The 21,036-nt window shown below is 42.7% G+C and overlaps 1 protein-coding gene across 1 annotated transcript in view; it reads left to right on the forward strand.

The window, feature by feature from the left end:
- Positions 1-21,036, forward strand: part of CRB1 (crumbs cell polarity complex component 1) — a 73,553-nt gene that overhangs the window by 20,841 nt on the left and 31,676 nt on the right. The window contains exons 2-5 of the mRNA XM_058030585.1: positions 5,850-6,434; positions 12,433-12,628; positions 16,172-16,311; positions 17,717-17,899. Coding sequence (XP_057886568.1) covers positions 5,850-6,434; positions 12,433-12,628; positions 16,172-16,311; positions 17,717-17,899 — 1,104 coding nt within the window. The remainder of the gene's footprint in view (positions 1-5,849; positions 6,435-12,432; positions 12,629-16,171; positions 16,312-17,716; positions 17,900-21,036) is intronic.

The following is a 21,036-nucleotide window of genomic DNA, read 5'->3' on the forward strand; positions in this document are numbered from 1 at the left end:
ATTGAACATCTATCTGCACACCCACAACTTTCTAAGGCTGTCTTTGCAAGGAAGTTATTGTCAGAGTGATGAACTGTATTTTTTGTGTCATGGTGCACTGCAGATAAATGGAGAGAGAATTAGTTACACCAAAGCCACGGCTCCTCAATGCAGCAGAAAATGCCTTGGGCGATATTTTAATATTTCCAGTTAAATGATAATTATTTCAAGATCTCAGTACAGTAACAGAGCTTGATATTTCAGAGACACAGATTCACACTCTTGTTTTAAAATCCCAAGGACAGGTTTCAAACAAGTAGTGAGCATGAGCATTGAAGGTTCATGTTTCTGACTCCAGCCACTGGGTTATCTAAATCCTTGCTACCATCATGTTATCCTGTGACTTTTTCAGTGAGCTGATTTGATCACAATGTAAGCCTTTAGCTGTGAACAAATGCTGTATGCTGGTTTTTATTCATCAGAACCCAGACTGAAGTAACAGCACTAAGAGAAGCAGTGGTTGCTTCATTTGTGATCTAATTTTCTTTCTAGTGACTGACCACCACCAAGATGTCAATTATATATGCCATTCCAACAAATTTTAAAAAACAAACCCAAAACAAACAACCCTCCCCACCCCCCCCCCCCCAAAAAAAAAAAAAAACCAAACACAAAACCAAACTCACAGGTAACACATTTTCTGATGTTGAAGTTGGGGGTTTTTTCTAGAGCCAAACATGTCACTATTGCAATTCAATCCTTCTTTCCTAAAGAGTGTTTTTTAAATTTAATCTCTCAATCCATAGACCAGAGGTTTTTTGCTATCCATTTTTTTTCTCCAAAATGTATAGCTTAGTACATAGTCAGGTTTTGTTGTGAACTGCTTTATCTGCCCTGGCTGGTGTAGCTTCCTAGTTTTAATTTCAAATGTATAAAGTAATAACACTTTGTTTAAAAAAAAAGGAAAGGAAAAAAGTCCTCAAAGCACAGCAAAATCATCAGTGATGGTGAATATATGGGCATTAAGAAGTTCTCTATATTATAATGTATTTTTTCCCCTTAGAAAATAGACTGGCTCTGTTAAGAAGGTCAGAAAAATCTTGCAGCATATGTAAAAGATTCCGAAGTTGTTAGTGTTGAGAGCTTCTGTGAAGCTCAGAGTCCTCCTTCAGGGGCAGAAGGCACATCTGAAGAACAGCACTGCAAATTACAAGCAGCCTTCAGGCACGATGAGATGATTAGCAAAGTGCAGGCATGGCCACAGCCATGTGAACTCTGGTTCAGAACAGCGTGATTAGCACTGATTGAAATCTGATTTTAAATGCTGCCACTGATTGTGATATTTCACCAGCTCGTACAAAGAGTTGGGTTCTGAAAAAACAAGTCTGTGCTGAAAGATATTTCTGACACAAAGAGCCCAAAACAGATTGCAATAGATTTATCTGGGGGCTTTGAGTGGCTGAGATTGCTAATTGTGAGAACTTAGAAGACTATTTTGAAAAATGGACATGAACCCACTAAATCTCTGATTCAAACAGGATCTAGGAAAAAAAACCTCAAAATTGTCAGGGAAGATATGCAGATGAGCTTTTCAAAATTATCTGCTTTACTGAGGAACAATAATCAGATTATCTCTGCCAAAATGCTTTGGCCATTTCAAAATCCCTGCCCTGTTTATGACAGCTTTTCCCTAATTCAATTTTGGCCTTCCATCCTCATTGACATGCATTTCTAACATCATAAAAATTATTTTGTATCACTACAGTAGTTTCTGATAATTCAGAAGCCTTTACCAGCCAAAATCATGCATTTTTAGTGCTTATTAGCTCAATTATTCATACACTAACACGATCACTTCAATGAATTTAAATAATCTTGTCCAAGAGCAAAAAACCAAAGCTAAAACTGTCTTTTTCTTGGCATTTCTTATATTAAGTTAAGAGTGCCAGTTCCTGGAATAGCTGCAGGTATGGCCATGTTTCTGGTAGTATGGATGCTGTGCCAGTAGATGGCAAGCTTTACTGCAAAGAATTTCACTGCCAACCATCTCATCTGCATCTCAAGGATTTAACCATGGGGCAAAACGCTTGGCACTAAATCCTCTTGTAATTAGATTAAAGTACCACTGTTTATAAAGAGACTGATAATTACCTCAAGTGTCAGTCAATGTAAATCCAAAGCAATCAGCATTTTGTTTCCATTTTTCCTAAGTTACATACGAGTTTTAAGACTCTGTCAGAACAAGTCACTGCTGAAGTGACCTTAATTGCTTAGGAATGAAAAACAGCTCCTCTGCACATCTGAGGTAGAGCATGAGGCTTTTCCTGGTTATCCTTCTGCAACCTGGCCAAAACCCAAGTTCCACTGAAACATTTCTGTCCCTTTGCAGCTTTTTCTTTGAATGCAGAAGAGAATATTTTTAAAGCATCTGCCCAAACTGAGACAGTCTTTGCATCAATCATCACATTTCATCACAGGGCATGCAGGAGCTTCCACCTGCCATACTCTTCATCCTCCTTCCATGCAGCTCTGAGCTCAGAAGGTTCCCAAATCCCTCCTTCCACATCACTCCAGGGCAGCAGGGAAACTCCACAGGGCAGCAAGGGAGGTAGTGCAAATAACTTACCTGAAACAGGTGGGAAATGGTGTTAAAACTAGCAGTCCAGAATCCAAGGATTAGCTGAAGCACTCACATCCTTCAGGAACAGGACTTTTTAAAATAAAGACATCATGGATATGTCCAGGTGAACTGCCGACCACTTGATAACCCTCTGATGATCACCTTTCTGAGATTCAGCAGTTTTGCTGCTGAGACAAACTGCTAAAGAGTACCCTTAAAATCTTGGTCTCTGCCTTTACACTACAACCAAGCTAAAACTCAGCATGGTTACATCTCTGCTAAGAACTTCAGAATTCCTGAGTTCCTCAAAAACTACACAAATCATCATAACCATGGCACAGTGCATTAGAATAAAGCCAGAACACCAAAAATGCTGCTCTTTCACTATCAACTTGTTGTACAAATAAGACAAGAGTATCCTCTAGGGAGTATTGGATTTAATGAATTGTCTGTTGGCAATTTCTGGGAATTCGAGATTAATTTTATAAAAGCTACAAAATTTGAAATTAAAATATTGCTTAAAAAAAATCCAGGAAAGGTTTTCTGTGTTTTTCCCATAGTGATGCCACCCTGCAGACAAATTGGCTGCCTTCACTCCATACAGACAGTGCTTTTAGGGCTGTCTTTCCCCTTCTCTCATTTTCCCTCCACTCTTACTGCCTCAGACAGTGATGAAGCTTTTTAACCAGTGCTCACTCTTGCTATCAAAACTGCAGACTGGCAAACACATCATGCACTCACACAGTCATTATAACAAACTCAGCCTGTTGCATGCAAATTATCTCTGGAAAAGCAGTAATAATTAACTAAATTGCTTCTCATGTCACTGTGGTCCTGTGTAAGAAAGCACTCGAATGATTGACCTCACCTCTTGTAGCTTACACAGTACAACAGTCAGACAACATTATAACTTGATCATAATTAATTTATTCAAATTTGCTATGTTTCCCCAAACATACACTTTAATGAATTTTAAATAGGTACACAGACTGAAAAGAAAGCTCTCTAAAGTAGTGCAAAAAAAATGCAGGATGCAGAAGCTCCTAAGGACCACAGTTTTGCTCATTTTAACTGTAATTAATAGATTGCAGTAAGCTCTGTATAATCCAGGCTAAAGAAAAAAACCTAAATGCATGGGCAAACCACAAAATTATGTAAACCAGGACATAAAAACATACATGAGAGTATGCTGAGGAAGAGAAAGGTCTGAGTTACTGCTGACAGTGGTGCAGATCAGTACATGTGACCAATGTCTTGAATTTTTGCATTCAGTGAGAGCTCTGAGCTGGAGCAAGTGCAACCATCACTGCATAAGGATGAAATACCTGCTCCCAAAACTGATTATTAACAGGTTTGGGGAGGGTCATTTTAAAGGCAGGCTAATCCAAAAGTACTATTTTGTTCTGTTTTCCTTCAGAGAACATGAAGTAACACTCCAGTTCTCCTGCTAATCAATGTTTCGTTTGCTTTCTATGTAATCCTTAAGACCACTGTTGGTTTTAAATCACAGTGTCACTGCTGCTATCAATGTTACTACGTAAATCTCTGTTCTCCTTGCTCAAACAAGTATTAATTACTTATCTGTCTCACTAAATGTACCTATTCATGAACATCAAGTTTATTCAGACTGGTGCTTCTAATTCTCGGAGGCACTGCTGCTCCTGTGTACACCTCAAGTCAGAAAGCACAACAGTCATGCACAGATAATTTTTAAGCCTTTCCATTGATTATCTTAGTGTCAAACCTACACAAGCAGTCTTTCCTAAGTAGTTAAGCCTTCTGATACTTACTTTCCCCACGTCCCCCTCCTAAGAGAAAAACAGAATAAATTGTATTATATACTAAAATGCACACTATGGAAACACACCATGACCAGTCAGTTTGTATTCTCTGACACTCCCCCGTGGTTGGTTTGTATCCTCAGGGGACCAACCCTAGCCTCTCCCTTTTCCAGGGATCTGTCCCAGGCCTTTATTAGCAATGGTCTGACCCCAGTTATTGGAGTCTCCATCTCTGCTCACCTCTTCTCTTTCAATGCCCCATCTCCATCTCTACTGTGTCTGCTCTCCTGAATCTCAGTTCAAGAACTGGGAAGAAATTAGAGACTGATGGTAAAGGTGTCTGAATTCCTCTGAGAGGTTCAGCTCCTCCACAACACCCTGCTTGCAGAAACACACACTGTTCTGCTGCTGTAGAAGACACATACCCTTCATATATCCAAACTATACTCCAGAATAAAAGTATAAAACAAATAATAATAAAAAAGATGCTTACAGTACTTACATTTAAATAATTTAATGCAACTTTTGTGCTCCAGCTCATGAGTCTTTCTCTCACAAATTGCCTTCTCTCCTAAAGAAACATTCAGCTTAATTTCAGAGTCTTGGCCCAGATACAGCTGCTTCAGTGTATCCCAGCTGTGGATTCTGAACAGTGCTGGTAACAGCTCACCCTCCTTGACTGGGGAGTGAAAAGTAGATCTTGCTATTGTTATTCCTTACAACTGCAAGGCAACTCCAAGTGGCCTTTAATTACTGACAGACGCTCAGTTCCCAGAGGGTAAGGAACATCTTTGCACCATGTTCACCGTGTCCTTCCAGCCTGGGAGGCTGGATGGCTCTCACAGGGCTGTTTTGCATCTCAGGTGTTTGGTAGATTCTTTGTGGTGGAGATGCTGTACACCTGTGAAATTACTACTTATAATCAGCAAATCAAAATCAAGGTGCCTGATGTTTTGAACTGCTTATTTGAGCTATAACTGCATCTGAGTAATATAGCTTGTGAAACCCAATGCAAAAAATCATCCACTACAAAAGATTGGTACCACCACAGAAGTGATATTGAACTAAAAAAAGGTGGTCCATCTCCTTTCTCTAGTAACAAAAACAAAACAAAAACCTTAAATATACCTGAATGTGTTCCATACTGTTGGATATCCATTGACAACAACTGATATTGTCTCAACTATACTATTAATAAAGTGTTAAACAATCCTGACAATCCAGACCATGGCTGTTGAAAGAGGCAAGAACAGGAAATTACAACTTACTCAAGTTTTCATAATTGTTTTCATTTTACATTCATTAGTCTACTAAGGCATCACACAGTTGCCAGTCCCTTTTTCTTCTCAAGAGCCAGCAATTGGTGCTGTGGGTTTTGAAGCACAGTTGTATTAAGAACTACACTTCTTTCACTGTTGGTTAGTCCCAGTGCTGTGAATTCCTCAGGATTTTTTGTATTTCTTTCTTAGAATCACTCTGCATGAGGAATGATTCCAGGTGCCTGTCAAACTCTTGCCAAAAGAACTCTACATGTGTCAATGGTCATGAAGATGACCCTTGCCTTTGTGCAGACCCATCAGTGGACAGTGTGGAGGAACTCTGCAACAAAACATCCAACCCTTGCTCCTCCAACCCTTGTCTCCAAAACTCTACCTGCCTGGGTGCTGCTGGGAACCTCAGCCTCCCCTGCAAGTGCCCCGCTGGGTCCGACGGCCCTGCCTGTCAGCGAGCTGCCAGTGAGTGTGACAGCAACCCGTGTGAGCACGGGGGCACGTGCCAGAGCAGCCTGGAGGGGCCCACGTGCCTGTGCAGCGCTGGCTACACGGGCAGGCTGTGCGAGAGGGACGTGGACGAGTGCAGCTCCGAGCCGTGCCGCAACGGGGCCCTGTGCCGGGACGGCGTGGGCCACTACTCCTGCTACTGCGTGCCGGGCTACCAGGGCAGGCACTGCGACCTGGAAGTGAACGAGTGTGCCTCAGAGCCCTGCCTCAACGGGGCCACCTGCCTCAACCAGATCGGGCACTACGACTGCATCTGTCCCCCTGGCTACACCGGTAAGTGAGCCCTTTTCATTACAGCAACTTCTCCTCTGGGTCCTGTGGAACCATCATAACTCATGTTCCAGGTTCAACTCCCTCGCCCACACGTGAATTTAGCTGCCACATTCACATTCTCTGAAAAATCCCTTTGCCCAGGATTTTTCTCCTGGGAAGCTGAGAAGCCTCAGAGAAAAAGGAAAACAATTTTTATCTCATTTGCTTCTCCTGTGCTGTGCTCACATGTGGAATGTGTTTGGAGACTGTTTACCCACAGGTGATTGCCTCATTGGATTCTGGTGTGAGTTATTTTGACTCAATGGCTAATTAGTGTCAAGCTGTGTCGAGACTCTGGAGACAGTCATGAGTTTTCCTTATCTTTTTAACATTGAGTAAGTATCCTTTCTGTATTCTTTAGTACAGTTTAGTTTAGTATTCTTTAATATAATATAGTAGCATAAAATAACAAATTAGCCTTCTGAGAACCAGGGAGTCAGATTCATCATCCCTTCCTTTGTCAGGGATCCCTGCAAATACAATATTTAGCCATATCTGCATTACCACCTTGCCTTCAGCTTCAGCACCAGCGGCTGTTGATACATTATGGATAACCACATCACTGTGAACTACTGATACCAGAAAGAGAAGGGTTAAAGAAATCTCACATCCACCAAAATCAACACAGCAGTTTTGTGAACACCAAGCTGTGTCAGGGGGCTAGGTGGACTTTGCTTTTAAAAGAAACATTCTCAAAATGCTCTCTTCAAAGTGCTATATCTAGTTTTTTTCTGAGGGTCAAAACTTGTGTTTGACAGATTTAAAAATTAGATCCAAGTAGACAAATGCTACTCTAAACTTAGACATTTCATATTAAATTTCTCTCATCTGCCCTTCTCAGAAACAAAGGACTCATTTGCAACTAGAACATTATGTAAGTTACATGGGCAAGTGTTATGTTCCCAAACTGCCCATTTTTTGATAATCCCATTTTATATAGCTCCATTTTTAAGGTACAGGTGTGATTTTTCTTCCCTACTTCCTCTACTGAAAACCATATAATTCTTGTTGGAAGACAGGTCCCTTCAAATTTCAAAGCTGTATTCAGGGCTAGGACTGTGAAAGGTAGCACACTGAATCATTAAAAGGAGAAAAGGGGAGGCATTTTGGTGATAGACTGCCAGTCAGGTAAGCAAAGGAAAAGAAATAGTCATACAGCAGAAAGGGGAGAATAAACAGCTATTGCTTCAAGTGATTCAAATGAATAAGAAATAAGAGATGTGGTTTACAGCTCCGTCCCCAAATCCCCATGCAGGAGGGGAAGTCAGAGGTAAAAAGCAGCTTTCCTGTGTCTAACACAGCGCTCGTTGGAAGGCAGCCCTTGGTTAATATCCCTTATGAGCACAGAGAATGTTATTTGAAGGAAGCTTGTTACCTTCCTGCCACCCCGCTGCTGCCAGGGGGTGTCGGAGCCCAGGCCAGCTGAGGAGAAAACTGCACAACTGAGGGAAAGCCAAAGAGCAGAAGGAAGGAAAAACCTATTAACAACCAGCATGGTTACTCTGCAATGATCACACTCAGCCCAGACCTCCTGTTGTATTCAGGAAACTCTATTTGTTTAACTGGTGCTGTTAGTGGGGTCCAGGCCTGGATCCACAGCCCAGAAACTTGGGTTTGAAAGAGCTGGAATATACACCTTAGAGACAAAGGGAGAGAAAACATATTGAAATAGTAAAGCCCAAACAAAAAAACCCCAAAAATTTAGGTCAACACAAACTGCTGATGGAAATTCACTCTGCTGGAGTTGCTCCACTTTCATCATTAAATTCTGCTGTTTCCCAAGCTGATGCTCTCTTCTCTCACCAAAAAAGTCACCAAAACTCCACACTTTGCACAAGCAGAGTTAAGAAATGAGGAGAGAACCAAGGAAGGAGAAGAGGTCTAAAATACACAGCAGAAGGGGCTGCAGTGTTTTGACATACAGCTCCAACACTGCTTCCAGCAGCAACAGAGACTAACCATAGGAATTCTATAGAGGAGTAGCAGACCATTCCTCCAGCAGTAAATCAGCTTTAAAAAGCTACTTAACAAAATGATTTTTCAGAAGCATTCTTTTTTGTTGGTTTTTTGCACCTTGATGTGAGTTGTGCTAAATGCACAAGCCAGAGGGATTACAGGATGAAAGCCTTGAGGTGTCCCCAGTGGTAATAAAATCCCTCATTTACCCCGTCAGGGGATCTCGCCAACCATTATTATCCTGGCCTGACACCATGAATTACTGTGGGAAGTCATCCAGCCTCATCTCATTTCCCTAAGTTGTGAAAACAGGTTGTATCTCCTGATATGCAGGTAAAGAAGGTACAGTAAATCTATAGCTGCAATATTAACCAAATGCATGAGTTACTGGCTGCTGTTGCTACTTGTTTCATGGACTATGACTGCTATTTTGTGTGATTGGTATGCTGCAGCACTTCTTAAAATAGCTGAGAAATGTCACACATAATTCTTACACAAATGGAGGAGGTTAGAATGCACCAAGAGCCAAAGACTGGAAAATTCAGCATGAAATCTGCAGTTTCTATGATAATGTTCTGCATGTGTGAAATTATTTACAAGACATGTGTCACACAGCTGTTAAATAATGAAGTTCAATTGGTTTGTTGAAGTTTTGCTGGCTACCCTAATCAATTGCATTTTCTCCTCCATTGGACTAATTGCACTTGCTTTTAATTCACCCCAACAGAGCACGGTGTAAGAGCCTGTTATTACCCACAGCTATATGCATTAATTACCTTGCTGAAGCCAAGTCCTCTACTGCCAGTGAACATTCCAGTGAACTCTCAGGAGTGCATGGCAGTTCCAAAACCCATTCTCAGCCTAAGACAGCAAGAGAAAGCATTTCAGTTGCAGACAAAGTAGGTGCAGGGAGCTGGATTTGTTCTTTGTGCAATACCTTTCACGATGAGGTAACCATCACTGCGATGATGTCTTACAATATGAGGAAATTACTCCTGATAGATCTCCAAGCTTTCATTCAGGATTCTCATCAATAGTGTATGTGCTATGCAAATATTAAGAACAGATGCATCTTAGGCACTTAAAGGCAAGCAGAGGCACAGCAGCTCTACCATGGGATGGAAAACCTCAAGTAGAGATCTCACTTCCCAACAAGCTCATGTCCCTGTCATTGTGGATGTAATGGCAAACCACACGGTCCATCCAGCAGCAACTGCCAGCAGTGCAAAGCCTGTTTCCTTCCCCAGCTTCCCAGTTTCAAACCAGCACGCCCCACCTAGTGTCCTAGCCAGCCCAGGTATTCAGCACTGCTCAGATGCCCAAGCTCAAAAGGGACAAGCCTTGATCAAAAAAACACAACCTCTCCCTGTCTAGTTTTGGATGTAACGCTCTTCCTGTCGCTTCAAGCCTGGTGCCTATAAATTAGCCATGTGACACTCTCCATTCAAATAATGGCACACAAGATTACTTTTTACAGAATGAGGAATTTGGGGACAGCCCTCTGGACCTGCTGCACCTGAGTACAGTACCTTAGTGCAGAAGAGCAGAAAGGGTGACCTGCTTACCAATTCCCAGCCATATTAAGAATGTGCAGGTCCTCATGGAAGTACAGTGAGCCTCCAAACCCCTGGTATCTTTGAGCAGAAAGTGATTTTACACTCTATTTGTTGGCATGCAAGTTTGCAAACATTGGCTGTGTGTCCTTCATCCTCACTTGTGTTTTATTCACTGGGGATGTAGAAAGAAGTGCACACTAGGACTCGGTGGAGAAGCAAGCAGTATAAGAAACAAGCCTGATTCTTCAGAGAAACTGCAAATGTTACAAATGTGACTTCTCCCCACCTTCCCAGCATTTCAATTCAAACCATTTGTGTGGTCTGGTGCATGCAGGGATGCTCAACCTGCTCCAGAACACCCAGGGAGCCTCAGCTCATGGTGGTGCAGCCCTGTGCAATAACTGTGGCGGGGCTCCTTGGCGCTCTCCTTCCCGCCTGGCATATGATATTTGGCATACAGCATATTTGTGACAGAATGTTAGACCGAGGTGAAAATGCAGATCTAATCTTTTCATCTCTCTTCTACACATCTAAGAAAGCCTGACAGCAGACTCAGCGGAGGCTAGGAAGGGATTCCCCCTGTCTGCATGGCAGATCGCATTGGCTGGATGCATTATACAGGGAGAAGTTTTCTTCTGAGGCAACATTGCCGAAGGCAGGTTACTGGGCTTGATAGATTAAAGACACGAACCAAAACAACAACGCTATGTTCTCATGTTAATTGTCAGGCTGTTCTCAGGCCTGTAGTTTTAAATTTGGCTGAGCTGAGGATCAGTTGAACAGGGCTTGTTTTGTCACATGATTTTTAGTGTTCGCAGTAAGCTGTTAACAAGCTCTGGCAGATTTACGGTCACTAGACACACTTCTGCAAACACATTGTTTATAATTGCAGTGAATTCACAGGGCAATGACCACAGAGGGACTGCTTGCTATATCTGGCTGCAATGTACATTACCATAAAGCCGTCAGAGAGCGTTCCTGGGCTGGGCTCTCCTGGCAGGCTCCCGCTGAAAGTAGTGGTTAGCTGAGCAGTGAACCTTGAACTGGGGGCACGCCACTGGCAGCTTCCCCATCCACTCTGTGGTCTCAAGGAACTATTTCTTAACTGCTGAAAATAGGAACTTGCACTTTAATGTTTAAAGACAACAAAAAATAGTTATGAGTCAACATCTGCAATTTTTGGGTTGGCATTTTAAGATCTTGCCCAGTACTTATCCATAGTACAAATTTATTCTTTTAAAACAAAGATGCTCACAAGCATCAAAATTAATTATTCATGAAGTGGTAGTGCTAAATATTCCCAATCTCTGTGTTTTAAGAAAGATTCTCAAAGTTATAATGTATAAATTTCATAGCAGTAGAGACCTGACAAAAGGAGCATAAAGAATTAGAGATTAGCTCCTAAATAAACTGCAAGAGTGATACCTATCAGCAAACACGCCTGTTCCCTCTGTTCAAAGAGTACTCTATCATCTTTTACTGAAAATTTCACTTTTACCAAAAAAGAAAAAAAAAAAGAACCCATTCTCAGAGCTGCAGTTTTTCTTTCAAGTAGGAAATTCCCCTGGGAACTTTTCAATACTGCAGCTATTTCGACAAGCCAAATAAAAAATAAGGAAATTTGCTTCAAAGCAGCTTCTTCATTATAATTTGCCACTTTGCATCTGTTTTGTGGCTGATACTGTAGCTGCTGTAAAAACCTGATTTGGCAGTTGAAAATTATTTGAAACTATTACTCTCTTGCTCCAAACACTAAGTAAGTGCATAAGCATACAAAACCCTGAAATAATCAAAGCTGCAAGGCATTAGTTATTAAATTTTCTTAGTGTCTCCTGGTCTGTGCTAGAGATAAGAAAAAGGAGTGTATATATAACCTGCCAACTATCACAAATAGCTGTGAAGTCACATTAGAACTGATTTATTTCTAGCAATTATCTCTGAAGAGCAGCTCCAAGATTCTGACCTGCTGCAAACACAGCACCACAGACCCATTTACCTGCACATTGATAAGCCTTAAAAAAATTAAGCACTGCTGAACAAGACACTTCCCAATGAATTCAAAAAACTGGGAACTGTCCATTTAAAGGCCAATTTTAAATGGACTCTTATGACATCAATAAACTGCTGGTCTCTTCTGTATAATGTAAATAGGATAGTAGCATTGCTGAATAAACTGAAAATTAGTTTGTCCTGTCTCCATGTTCAAGCTAACAGAAAAAGTTATTTTACATGTTCTTGTGAAAACGATTGGCTTGTTCTTTTGTAAATTCTGCCAAGCCTTGAAAAAAACTAGTTGTGCAAAGCACATTGAGGAGGAAATGTCTTTAAAAACCAGGCAACTGCATAAAGAAAAAAAATATTATGTGACTATTGTACTTCAGGCAGTCCTTGCTGAGATTTCCAAAGCTGTCTCCTAAGCCTGGGGTTTATTTTCTCTGCTTCTGAAGGTACGAACTGTGAGGTGGAAATCGACGAGTGCTTGTCCCAGCCTTGCCTGAATGGGGGGACCTGCCACGATTCCCTGGGGAGCTTCTCCTGCTCGTGCCCGCAGGGCTTCCTCGGGGACCTCTGCGGCACCGACATCGACGAGTGCGCCAGCCAGCCCTGCCTGCACGGGGGACACTGCACGGACAGGGCCAATGGGTAGGTGTGCCAGCCCTGCCTGCACGGGGGACACTGCACGGATGGCACCAATGGGTAGGTGTGCCAGCCCTGCCTGCACGGGGGACACTGCACGGACAGGGCCAATGGGTAGGTGTGCCAGCCCTGCCTGCACGGGGGACACTGCACGGATGGCACCAATGGGTAAGGTGTGCCAGCCCTGGCAGGGCTCAGCCAGGTGCCCCTGGGATGGGAATGCTACAGGAGCCTGCCAGGGCTGGTAGTTCATCTCCTTCCCCATTCTAGATTTCACTCCTTGGCCCTGCACTATTCTCAGTTTTGATTTGAAAACGATCAAGGAATGCCAGTCTGGTGTCAGAGCCAATAGGACAACAAAACATTTATGGCAAAGACTGACCAAGAAGTGTATTTTTCATATTTGTACTTTAAATATTTACAACGCACTGTTTTCCTGACTGTTAGTACTGTCATTTAGATATGAATTCTGTTTCTAATGCTTACCAAACTTTAGTTTCCAAGAAATACGTGAGACTGTATAAAACTGAATTTGCTGACAGCAGCTGCCCACACTGACAGACAGAAGGACTAGAAGAGAAAAACTGTAATAACTGTAACCATAGTAATAGATATCATTAGCAAATGTGTCAGAAACTTTACAGGTATGGAGTACAACAGCTACTTGTTCAAAACAACCTGCAGTCCATGGGCAAAAAAATAACAGTAGTAATTAAAAAAAAAAAGAAAGAAAAAGAGAATACAAGGCAAAGGAAAAGTGAGATTCTCCCCCTACTGTTACTCGCCCCACACAGAGGTCCAAGCAGAGCTCTGGCATTCAATCACCAAAACTGGATTTCTGGCTCAGCATGAGCTTCCCAACCTGAACACACATATGTATATTAGCCCAGTCTGGAAGTTCCCCAGTGTATTCATGCAGGTGCTCCTCTTGCCAGTACAGGATTTTTCCTTTATTGTGTATTTTCCAGTTTTTATAAAGCAGATTTGAAGACTCTGGTGCTCCAAAAATCAGTCCAGAAGTCATGTCAGCAAAAGGCATGCTTGCCTTGAGTGAGGGGGTAAGAGATCCTATTCTGGGAATGAGTTTTTGTGCAGTGTGTTGACATGGCACCAGCCCTGTGGAGCTTCTTGTCAGCAGCACCAAACGATTCTGAGCAGGACAAAGCAATTTATTATTTCCCAGTGTAGCTAAAGCACCACAGCAGTGAGAGGGGGTCACCTTGGACCTGAATCACTCAGACCTGTGTGGTAACCTGGAAGCCTTTTGAGAATACACGTGTGAGGTGAGCAACTGGGATGCTCATTCAGGCCAGACTTAATCCTGCTCATTTTTCTCCTGGCTTTTAAATCTGAGGTACATGCAAGACCAATTTTAATTGGCTTGTAATACTGCGGGATATCTGGAGCACATTTGGAGCTCTTTCTGTATTTGTTATGTGATCGAAAGGAATGGACAACAAAGCAACTCAAAACAGAAGGGTGTCCAGCAACTTCCTTTCTTTTATGTATTTTTGGGGATAAATGAAGAATTGGGGTATTTAAGCAGGAGTTTTTCTTTTCTGACTGAGCTACAGTACAGCTGAGGCTTCGGTGTCTGCCATCAGCTCTCACAGAAACGTGTACGAGGCAACGGATCTAGCACAAAAAACTGTAAATACAAACATCAAACATAATTCTCTCACAAATTTCAGACTGATCTTCCAGTGATGTTTCATGAATGCAACAAAGTACAAGCTGATCTCTAAAAAAAAAAAACAAACCATTTTCACATAAGTAAACATTTTTATTTAAACTCAACAGCTTACAGACTTAGCTGGACTACAAAACCTAGTGTGCCTAGGCATAGAGGATATCCTGCATTATCCATGTCTTTTTTCCATAGGAAATATTCCCAGGAAATCCCATAGGAGATTCCATAGGAAAGAATGCCTACAGGTACTGCTTTTTGCATATTGTGAGAACATCAAACAAGAATTCAAAAAAAATGCTAGGTATCTAAATTATCACTCTTACTGTAAAAAGCCATCTGCCTGCTCAGCTGTAGCCTGCTCACAAGCAGGGCACCATCCAGAATCCTGGAAGGTCAACAGCAATCTCAAATGCCAAAAGATATCCAAGAAAAAGGCAGGTGGGGCTGCACATTAAGCAATGAGTTCTGGATATTCCTCCATGACTCTGAACCACAGGGAAAAGTAGCTGGGACATAGGCAGAAAAAAAAAAGCTTTCACCAAAGCTGAACAGCACCAAACTGAAGGTGCATGGGAGAAATGTGTGAAAAACTCAGCAGAAGAAGACTTCAGATTTGAGAACATGCCTCAGAATGAAAATTACTTTTCTGATTCACATCTTCCTCATTACTTTTTATATCTGAAATTCAAATGCCACCTGGTGCAAGTCATCTCTGGTTTTGATTTAGGAATAATCCATACACCAGTAATAAACTGGCCAGCCAGAAGTTTCTGCTTATGCACACACTTAAACAGTGTAGTAAAAAGTTTACACTTTTTGGTCTGTTAGACTGCAGGAGCCAGTTGTTCTCTGATGTTGCTTTATGTTCAACAATTTCACTTTCTCTTCATATGTTTACTCCAAGTCTAAGACTTAGATATTAAGCACAGAAATTATCAAATAAGTATACCTACATCTTGCTCAGCAAGATGCCCTAGGAATGCAATTGTACAATAATGGTGTATCACTTTAATGTAAAAGAAAATAGAAGAAGAAATTTTTGTTTCCTATAATTTTTTTAGGTCAAGATCATACAAGCCTGCACAGTTAACTTGTATCTTGCAAAAGCCTGTATTTTCATATGACGTACATGTTAACTTTACATTTGATGACCAAAGAACAGGAATGATGCTTTTTATAGCACTCAGCTCTCCAGAAGAATAAAAGGCAAACAAAACTTCCCAGACATTACTGACATCTGCATGTTGCTAATTTCTATATGTACACTAGTTTGTTTACTTATATTGTAGTCACACTGCTGTCAAAAGGGAGCTGTATTACTGTTGTTACTGGAACTAAGCAAGCAATTGACATTTTTGTTCTAACCTAACAGGTTTGCAGGGGGAAAAAAATCATTTAGTTGAGGAAAAAAAAAATTTCCTGCTTTTTCTGCCAATGCAATTTCAACTAGTCCAAGAGGAAGGGATACTAACACACTTACTTTCTCCTCCCTTTTCATTTTGTGAATAATGTTAATCATACAAAATAAAATTTTTCTAAAAGCATTGGAAATGCCACAGACTTTTTTTTCTCCCAAAAATTAAAAGAAGAAAAAAGAAGGATCAACAATTCTTAGGGTTGTGTCAAAACCAACTCACAAGCAGTTCTTTTTCCCCAGACAAAACCACATACTTCAGGGAACAGCTCATTGTTGGTTCCCAATTGCTGTGGTTTCTCCTAAAGCACCAGATGGTGGTCTCAAGCTGGACTCACGCTGTAAGCTGCGAGCCAAGGCTACACAAGAAGCCTGTGCATGTTTGGGAACAAAGCCCAGATCTCTTGACTTCCAGCCTGAGTGAACATTGCATTCTGTGTTGCAGGTACAGCTGCAACTGCACCGGGACTGGATTTATGGGCTCGCACTGTGAGACCCTCCCTCCCTTGTGCTGGTCACAGCCATGCTACAACAATGCCACCTGTGAGGACCATGCTGACAATTACACGTGCCACTGTTGGCCAGGTAAGCTCCAAGTTCTCCTATGCATGTGCCTTGAAAAGTAGTAGAGATGCTCCCCCCCCCCCCTTCCCCCGATATAATAAAAGGTTGAAGCTCCACAACCTCAAAAGTCCTCAATGGCCTTGTCTTTACATGGGCTTCACTCATCATAAGCAGAGCCTTCTGGGTAAGTTGCTTGCTTTTCCAGCTGAGAATTGATTCTCCTGTACAGCAGAAGTGGGCAAAACAAAAGGCACCAGCATTGTGGTGCCAAGACAGGAGATAAGTCAAAGCTGGGAGCTGTTACTCAGTCCTTCAAACCGTGTGACACATGCATCACTGCTGCAGCTGATGCTGGTTTTAGTCTTCATTAACCCAACCTTTAAACCAGTCTAAAGACTTCTGTCTGGCAGTGGAACCCACAGGCTGTGTTCTCTACCAGCTGTTTGCAAACAGGCCCCACACCCCAGTGAAGGCACAGACCCTGTGCTCCTGAGAGACCACACAACTCTATGAGCACACAAACTACAAGAAGCCTCTCTAAGGAGTTTATATCTGAGGAAGTTTATGAACTTACTGAGGATGCAGGAGCACAGACGCACTGTGAGCCCTAAATGCCTCAATGCTGTTGCACTACACAAGTCTTGGTGCAACAGATCAGGAAAAATTAGGCAGAACCCTTTGCATTTTCCAGAATTCAGGCATCATTGTAGCACTTAAACCTCCAGATGAACCACTTTAAAAACACCAAATTATTTATACTCTCTGCCCTCATCCACCTTCCCACAACCTGAGAGCATACTACACCACAATGCAGTGCCTTATTACCCACACAAATCTCCACATTACTGCCCAAAAAACACCCAAACAAACCCTTTATGGCACAGCTCAGCTCACTGATGTGGAGTGGCCACAGCAATGTCCTGCTGCCAAGGCCCGGCAGGGAGCTGCAGGAGATCACTCACAGCTTCAAGGAGCTGAGGCAAACTGCAGCCATGTGCAGCTGCTGTTCACAGGGTGTGTGCTGGGTCTGGAAGAGAAGAACAGCACACGGAATGACAGAACTGTAGAACAGTGGAAGAGGAGAACAGCACATGGAATGACAGAACTGTAGAACAGTTTGGGTTGCAAGGGACCTTAAAGACCATCTAGCCTTCCTGCTCCTAAAAGGCACCTACAAGAAATATGAAGAGGGAAGGGAAAATGGCTTCAAACTGAGAGTAGGCTTAAATTAGATATTAGGAAAAAATTCTTTCCCGTGAGGTTGGTGAGGCCCTGGCACAGGGTGCCCAGAGAGGCTGTGGCCGCCCCATGGCTGGCAGTGTTTAAGGCCAGGCTGGAGGGAGCTCTGAGCCCGCTGCCCTATGATGAGGGATGGGGGGCTGGAGCCCCAGAGTCACACCCTGACCCTGTGGCTGTGTCTCCGCAGGCTACGCGGGCTCCCGCTGCGAGGAGGACATCGCCGAGTGCCGCAGCAGCCCCTGCCTCTCCGGCGGCGACTGCGTGGAGCGCTCCTGGGCCGGCCTCTACGGGCTCGTCCCGGAGCTGCCGCCGGCCTTCCGCTACGACCGGGCCGAGGGCTACATCTGCCGCTGCCCGCCGGGCTTCGCCGGTAAGGGCCGGGACCGGGGCCGGGGCCAGGGCCGGGACTGGGGCCCGCCGGGCAGGGCCGAGCGCGGCCCAGCGGAGCGGCACCGCTCCATCGCCCGCGGGAAAACAACCAACACTCGGGAGCACAGCTCTGTCCTTACAGGGCAAACAGTCAAATGTACAGCTAGCCGTGATGCTGACAGAGGCGCGTCCACACCTGCCTTTATTGCACCGCAGCCAGCGCTGTTTAGCACAGCCGCAAACCGCTCGGGTTTGGATTCTGTGCTGCTGGGGCTGCAGTACTGTTCTAACTCCACACCCTTGTTCCTTCTGAAGGAAAGAAATAGTTTAAAGATATATTAATTTATCCAGCCGTCAGTTTCTCATTCCATTCATCTCCCAAGAAACTTACAAACTTCACGTCACGTGAAATGTATGACTGCTGTCTCCAACTTAACAAGAACAAAAGCTTACAGAGACCACAGCTTTCGCTCTGAATTCTCTATTATTTTTTTTCAAAGTGGCATCGCGACTTGTTTTTGTTCCAGGCCTTCCCCGTAAGTGTCCTTCCCTGTGCTGTCACTAAGTGTTGCTGTTGTTCTTCTGTTCTGCTGAGAGATCACAGTCTGAGGCCTCAGCCAGGCTTTCAGCGTCTCCCCGCTGTCCCAAGCACCCTCACCTCTGCTCATGCCGCTGCTTTCTCTTCACCTCCTGTCAGCGACGTCCAGAGCTCCAGCTTCTTTTCCTCCTCCCTTGTCCTAATGTGGAAACTTCTGAGCTCTGTGAGAGAGAAACAGAAAGGAGTGTTTTGTTGATTAACCATCCTTTGTAATTTCCTTAGCAATTGCCTTCACCTGGCTTGTTTGCCTGATTTGGGTCATGATTCTATGGGGTTTTTTTCATATGGAGGAGTTACTCCCAGTCTGAAACTCTTAACTAGTCTGAAAAAAAGTGTGTCAGAATGTATGTAAATATATCGATCTTGAATCAATTTTTCAATCTATAATCACACCATTCACAATGCAGAACTCTCCTAAGAATGAGGGAGAGAAAGTATTGGAGACCCTGAAATTTCTACTGACTCGGTATGCAAATTAAATTAAATTTTTAGAAACCATAAGTAAGTTTAGTTACGTACATACCTATTGGATGCTATCTACATAGCTTTCATGAGAAAAAAAACCAAAACAGTTATTCTTACTAAACAGTTTGCCCACACTTTGGCAGGAAGACCATAATCTTTAACAGACACTTTTTCGCAGTAGCACTGCCCATTTCTCTCTGGTCTTTCTTCTTCTCCCATGTAGCCTGAAAATAAAAAGTGCTCAAAAAGAGCCTCAGCCTCCTTGGATGTCAGAAGCTTCAGCATAAAAAGTCCTTTAGGCAGGACTGGAAGTGTTCACCTCCATTGCTGGACAAGCAATTTCTCCAATTATAGCCAAATGATAAATAAGACCCTAGTTTTAAATTAGAATTAAAGAAGATTTAGGATTAGAGTTGATAGCAGTAGTGTGATTCAAGGTAGCAGGTGAGTCCTTGATCAGGACCATTTACTATATGGTGCTTATCTAATGGAGATGAACTAACAGCCACCTGGAAAAATGGTCAGATCCTTGCATCTGGATATCAGCATATGTCACTGGCACCCCAAATCCTACATTTCTGCAGCTGTAACTCAGGAGTTTTTCCAGCCTTAACACCTGAAATTTTGTATGTGCTTCAGATATAACCCCTCCGATTCATATTACAACAGGACAGAGATTTTATTTAATAAACCACATTCATTTTCTTATGCCTCTATCCTCAGTAAAGTACTCATAATAACATTATAATTATACTTTACCAAAGCAGGCTATATGCAGAAATAATAATCCACATACTTGCATTGCAAGGGCCTGATCCAAAAGCCATTGAAATCAGTGGAAAGATCTAATCAAATTTAGGATTGATATCAATATGTAACAAGCATCTTTGAACTTACTGGATAGAGATTGCAAACAAGTTAGTATAATTGAACTGAAAAACTGAGAATATCTACCTTTTGGACTACAGTTTTAAATCTAAGGGCAGGAGATAATGGAACTTAAACACAAGCCTATGTCAGTATAAAATATTTCCCTCACAAACTGGGAGAAAGGAATAAATATTACCTGGCAGTATCTTGTTACAGATAGTGATTTTTCAGGTGACTTGAAAAACAGTCAGTAGTCCTACTGAAAGTCTTAAAAGGATCAAATCTGCAACAGAAATTATTTAGACAATTTGATTCTTAAAAATAAATACATAAATCCCAGTCTGGAGACTTTATCCCTGCTAGAAACTCATTGAGGACATTAGATATTCCTTATCCAGATAGAAAATTTTAGCACAGGTTCTGCAAAGGGTTAAACTTCTCCCATTCCCTTTTAAATCAGTGTTTGTTGATACTCAGATTTCAAGAGGTCTCAGTACTTCTGCAGTAGCAAGCCCTAGATTTTTTTATATTACCTTGGCATGCTGGCCCCCTAGCACAACAGTACTTTTAATAAATTGGGCTTTCATTTAAAGGTCTTGTGATTTGTTGCTGCGTGGTAAAGGCAATAGTTACCCTAGAACTGTGTCCTTTCATACTGTGGATATATTGTATTGCTCTAGCACTGCCCCTTTGTTAAAAAGGCTGTTATTTGAAAGGTTAAACTTTTCACTCTGCTCATGAAAACCTGTGAGAAAGGAGAAAGGCAGAGCTATGGATTTGGTAGTGACTCATTTCACCAGGTTGTAATAAACTTAACACCATGTCAAAATTAGAGAGCTCCTGAATTTGCAAGGTCTACCAAGTGACACATTCCAGAGTGGAGCAGAGCCCAAGGAGCAGGGGGTGTTCCAGGCAGGCAGGTCCTGCTCCTGTGCCTAAAAATCCGTGCTGCCCATGGTCCCCAGGCTGGGGGACAATGCTGGGAGCAGGGATGAAGTCCATGCATTTTCCTTCAGCTCAGGGAGGATGAGAGCAGCAGAGCCCTCTCCCCTGGCTGCAGGCAGGGTGCCTGCTGTCACACACAGTGCTGGCAGCTCAGGGCCTGGCCACTGCTGCTGTCTTGTTCTCTGCTGGGTGCCAGCTGTGCCACCAGCACTGCTGCTTGCTTTGGCATCAGGAATTCCTAAATGGTTTTTGGCCTTTTC

This window comes from Melospiza georgiana, chromosome 9 (genome assembly GCF_028018845.1).
Source record: "Melospiza georgiana isolate bMelGeo1 chromosome 9, bMelGeo1.pri, whole genome shotgun sequence".
NCBI classification, from domain to species: Eukaryota; Metazoa; Chordata; class Aves; order Passeriformes; family Passerellidae; genus Melospiza; species Melospiza georgiana.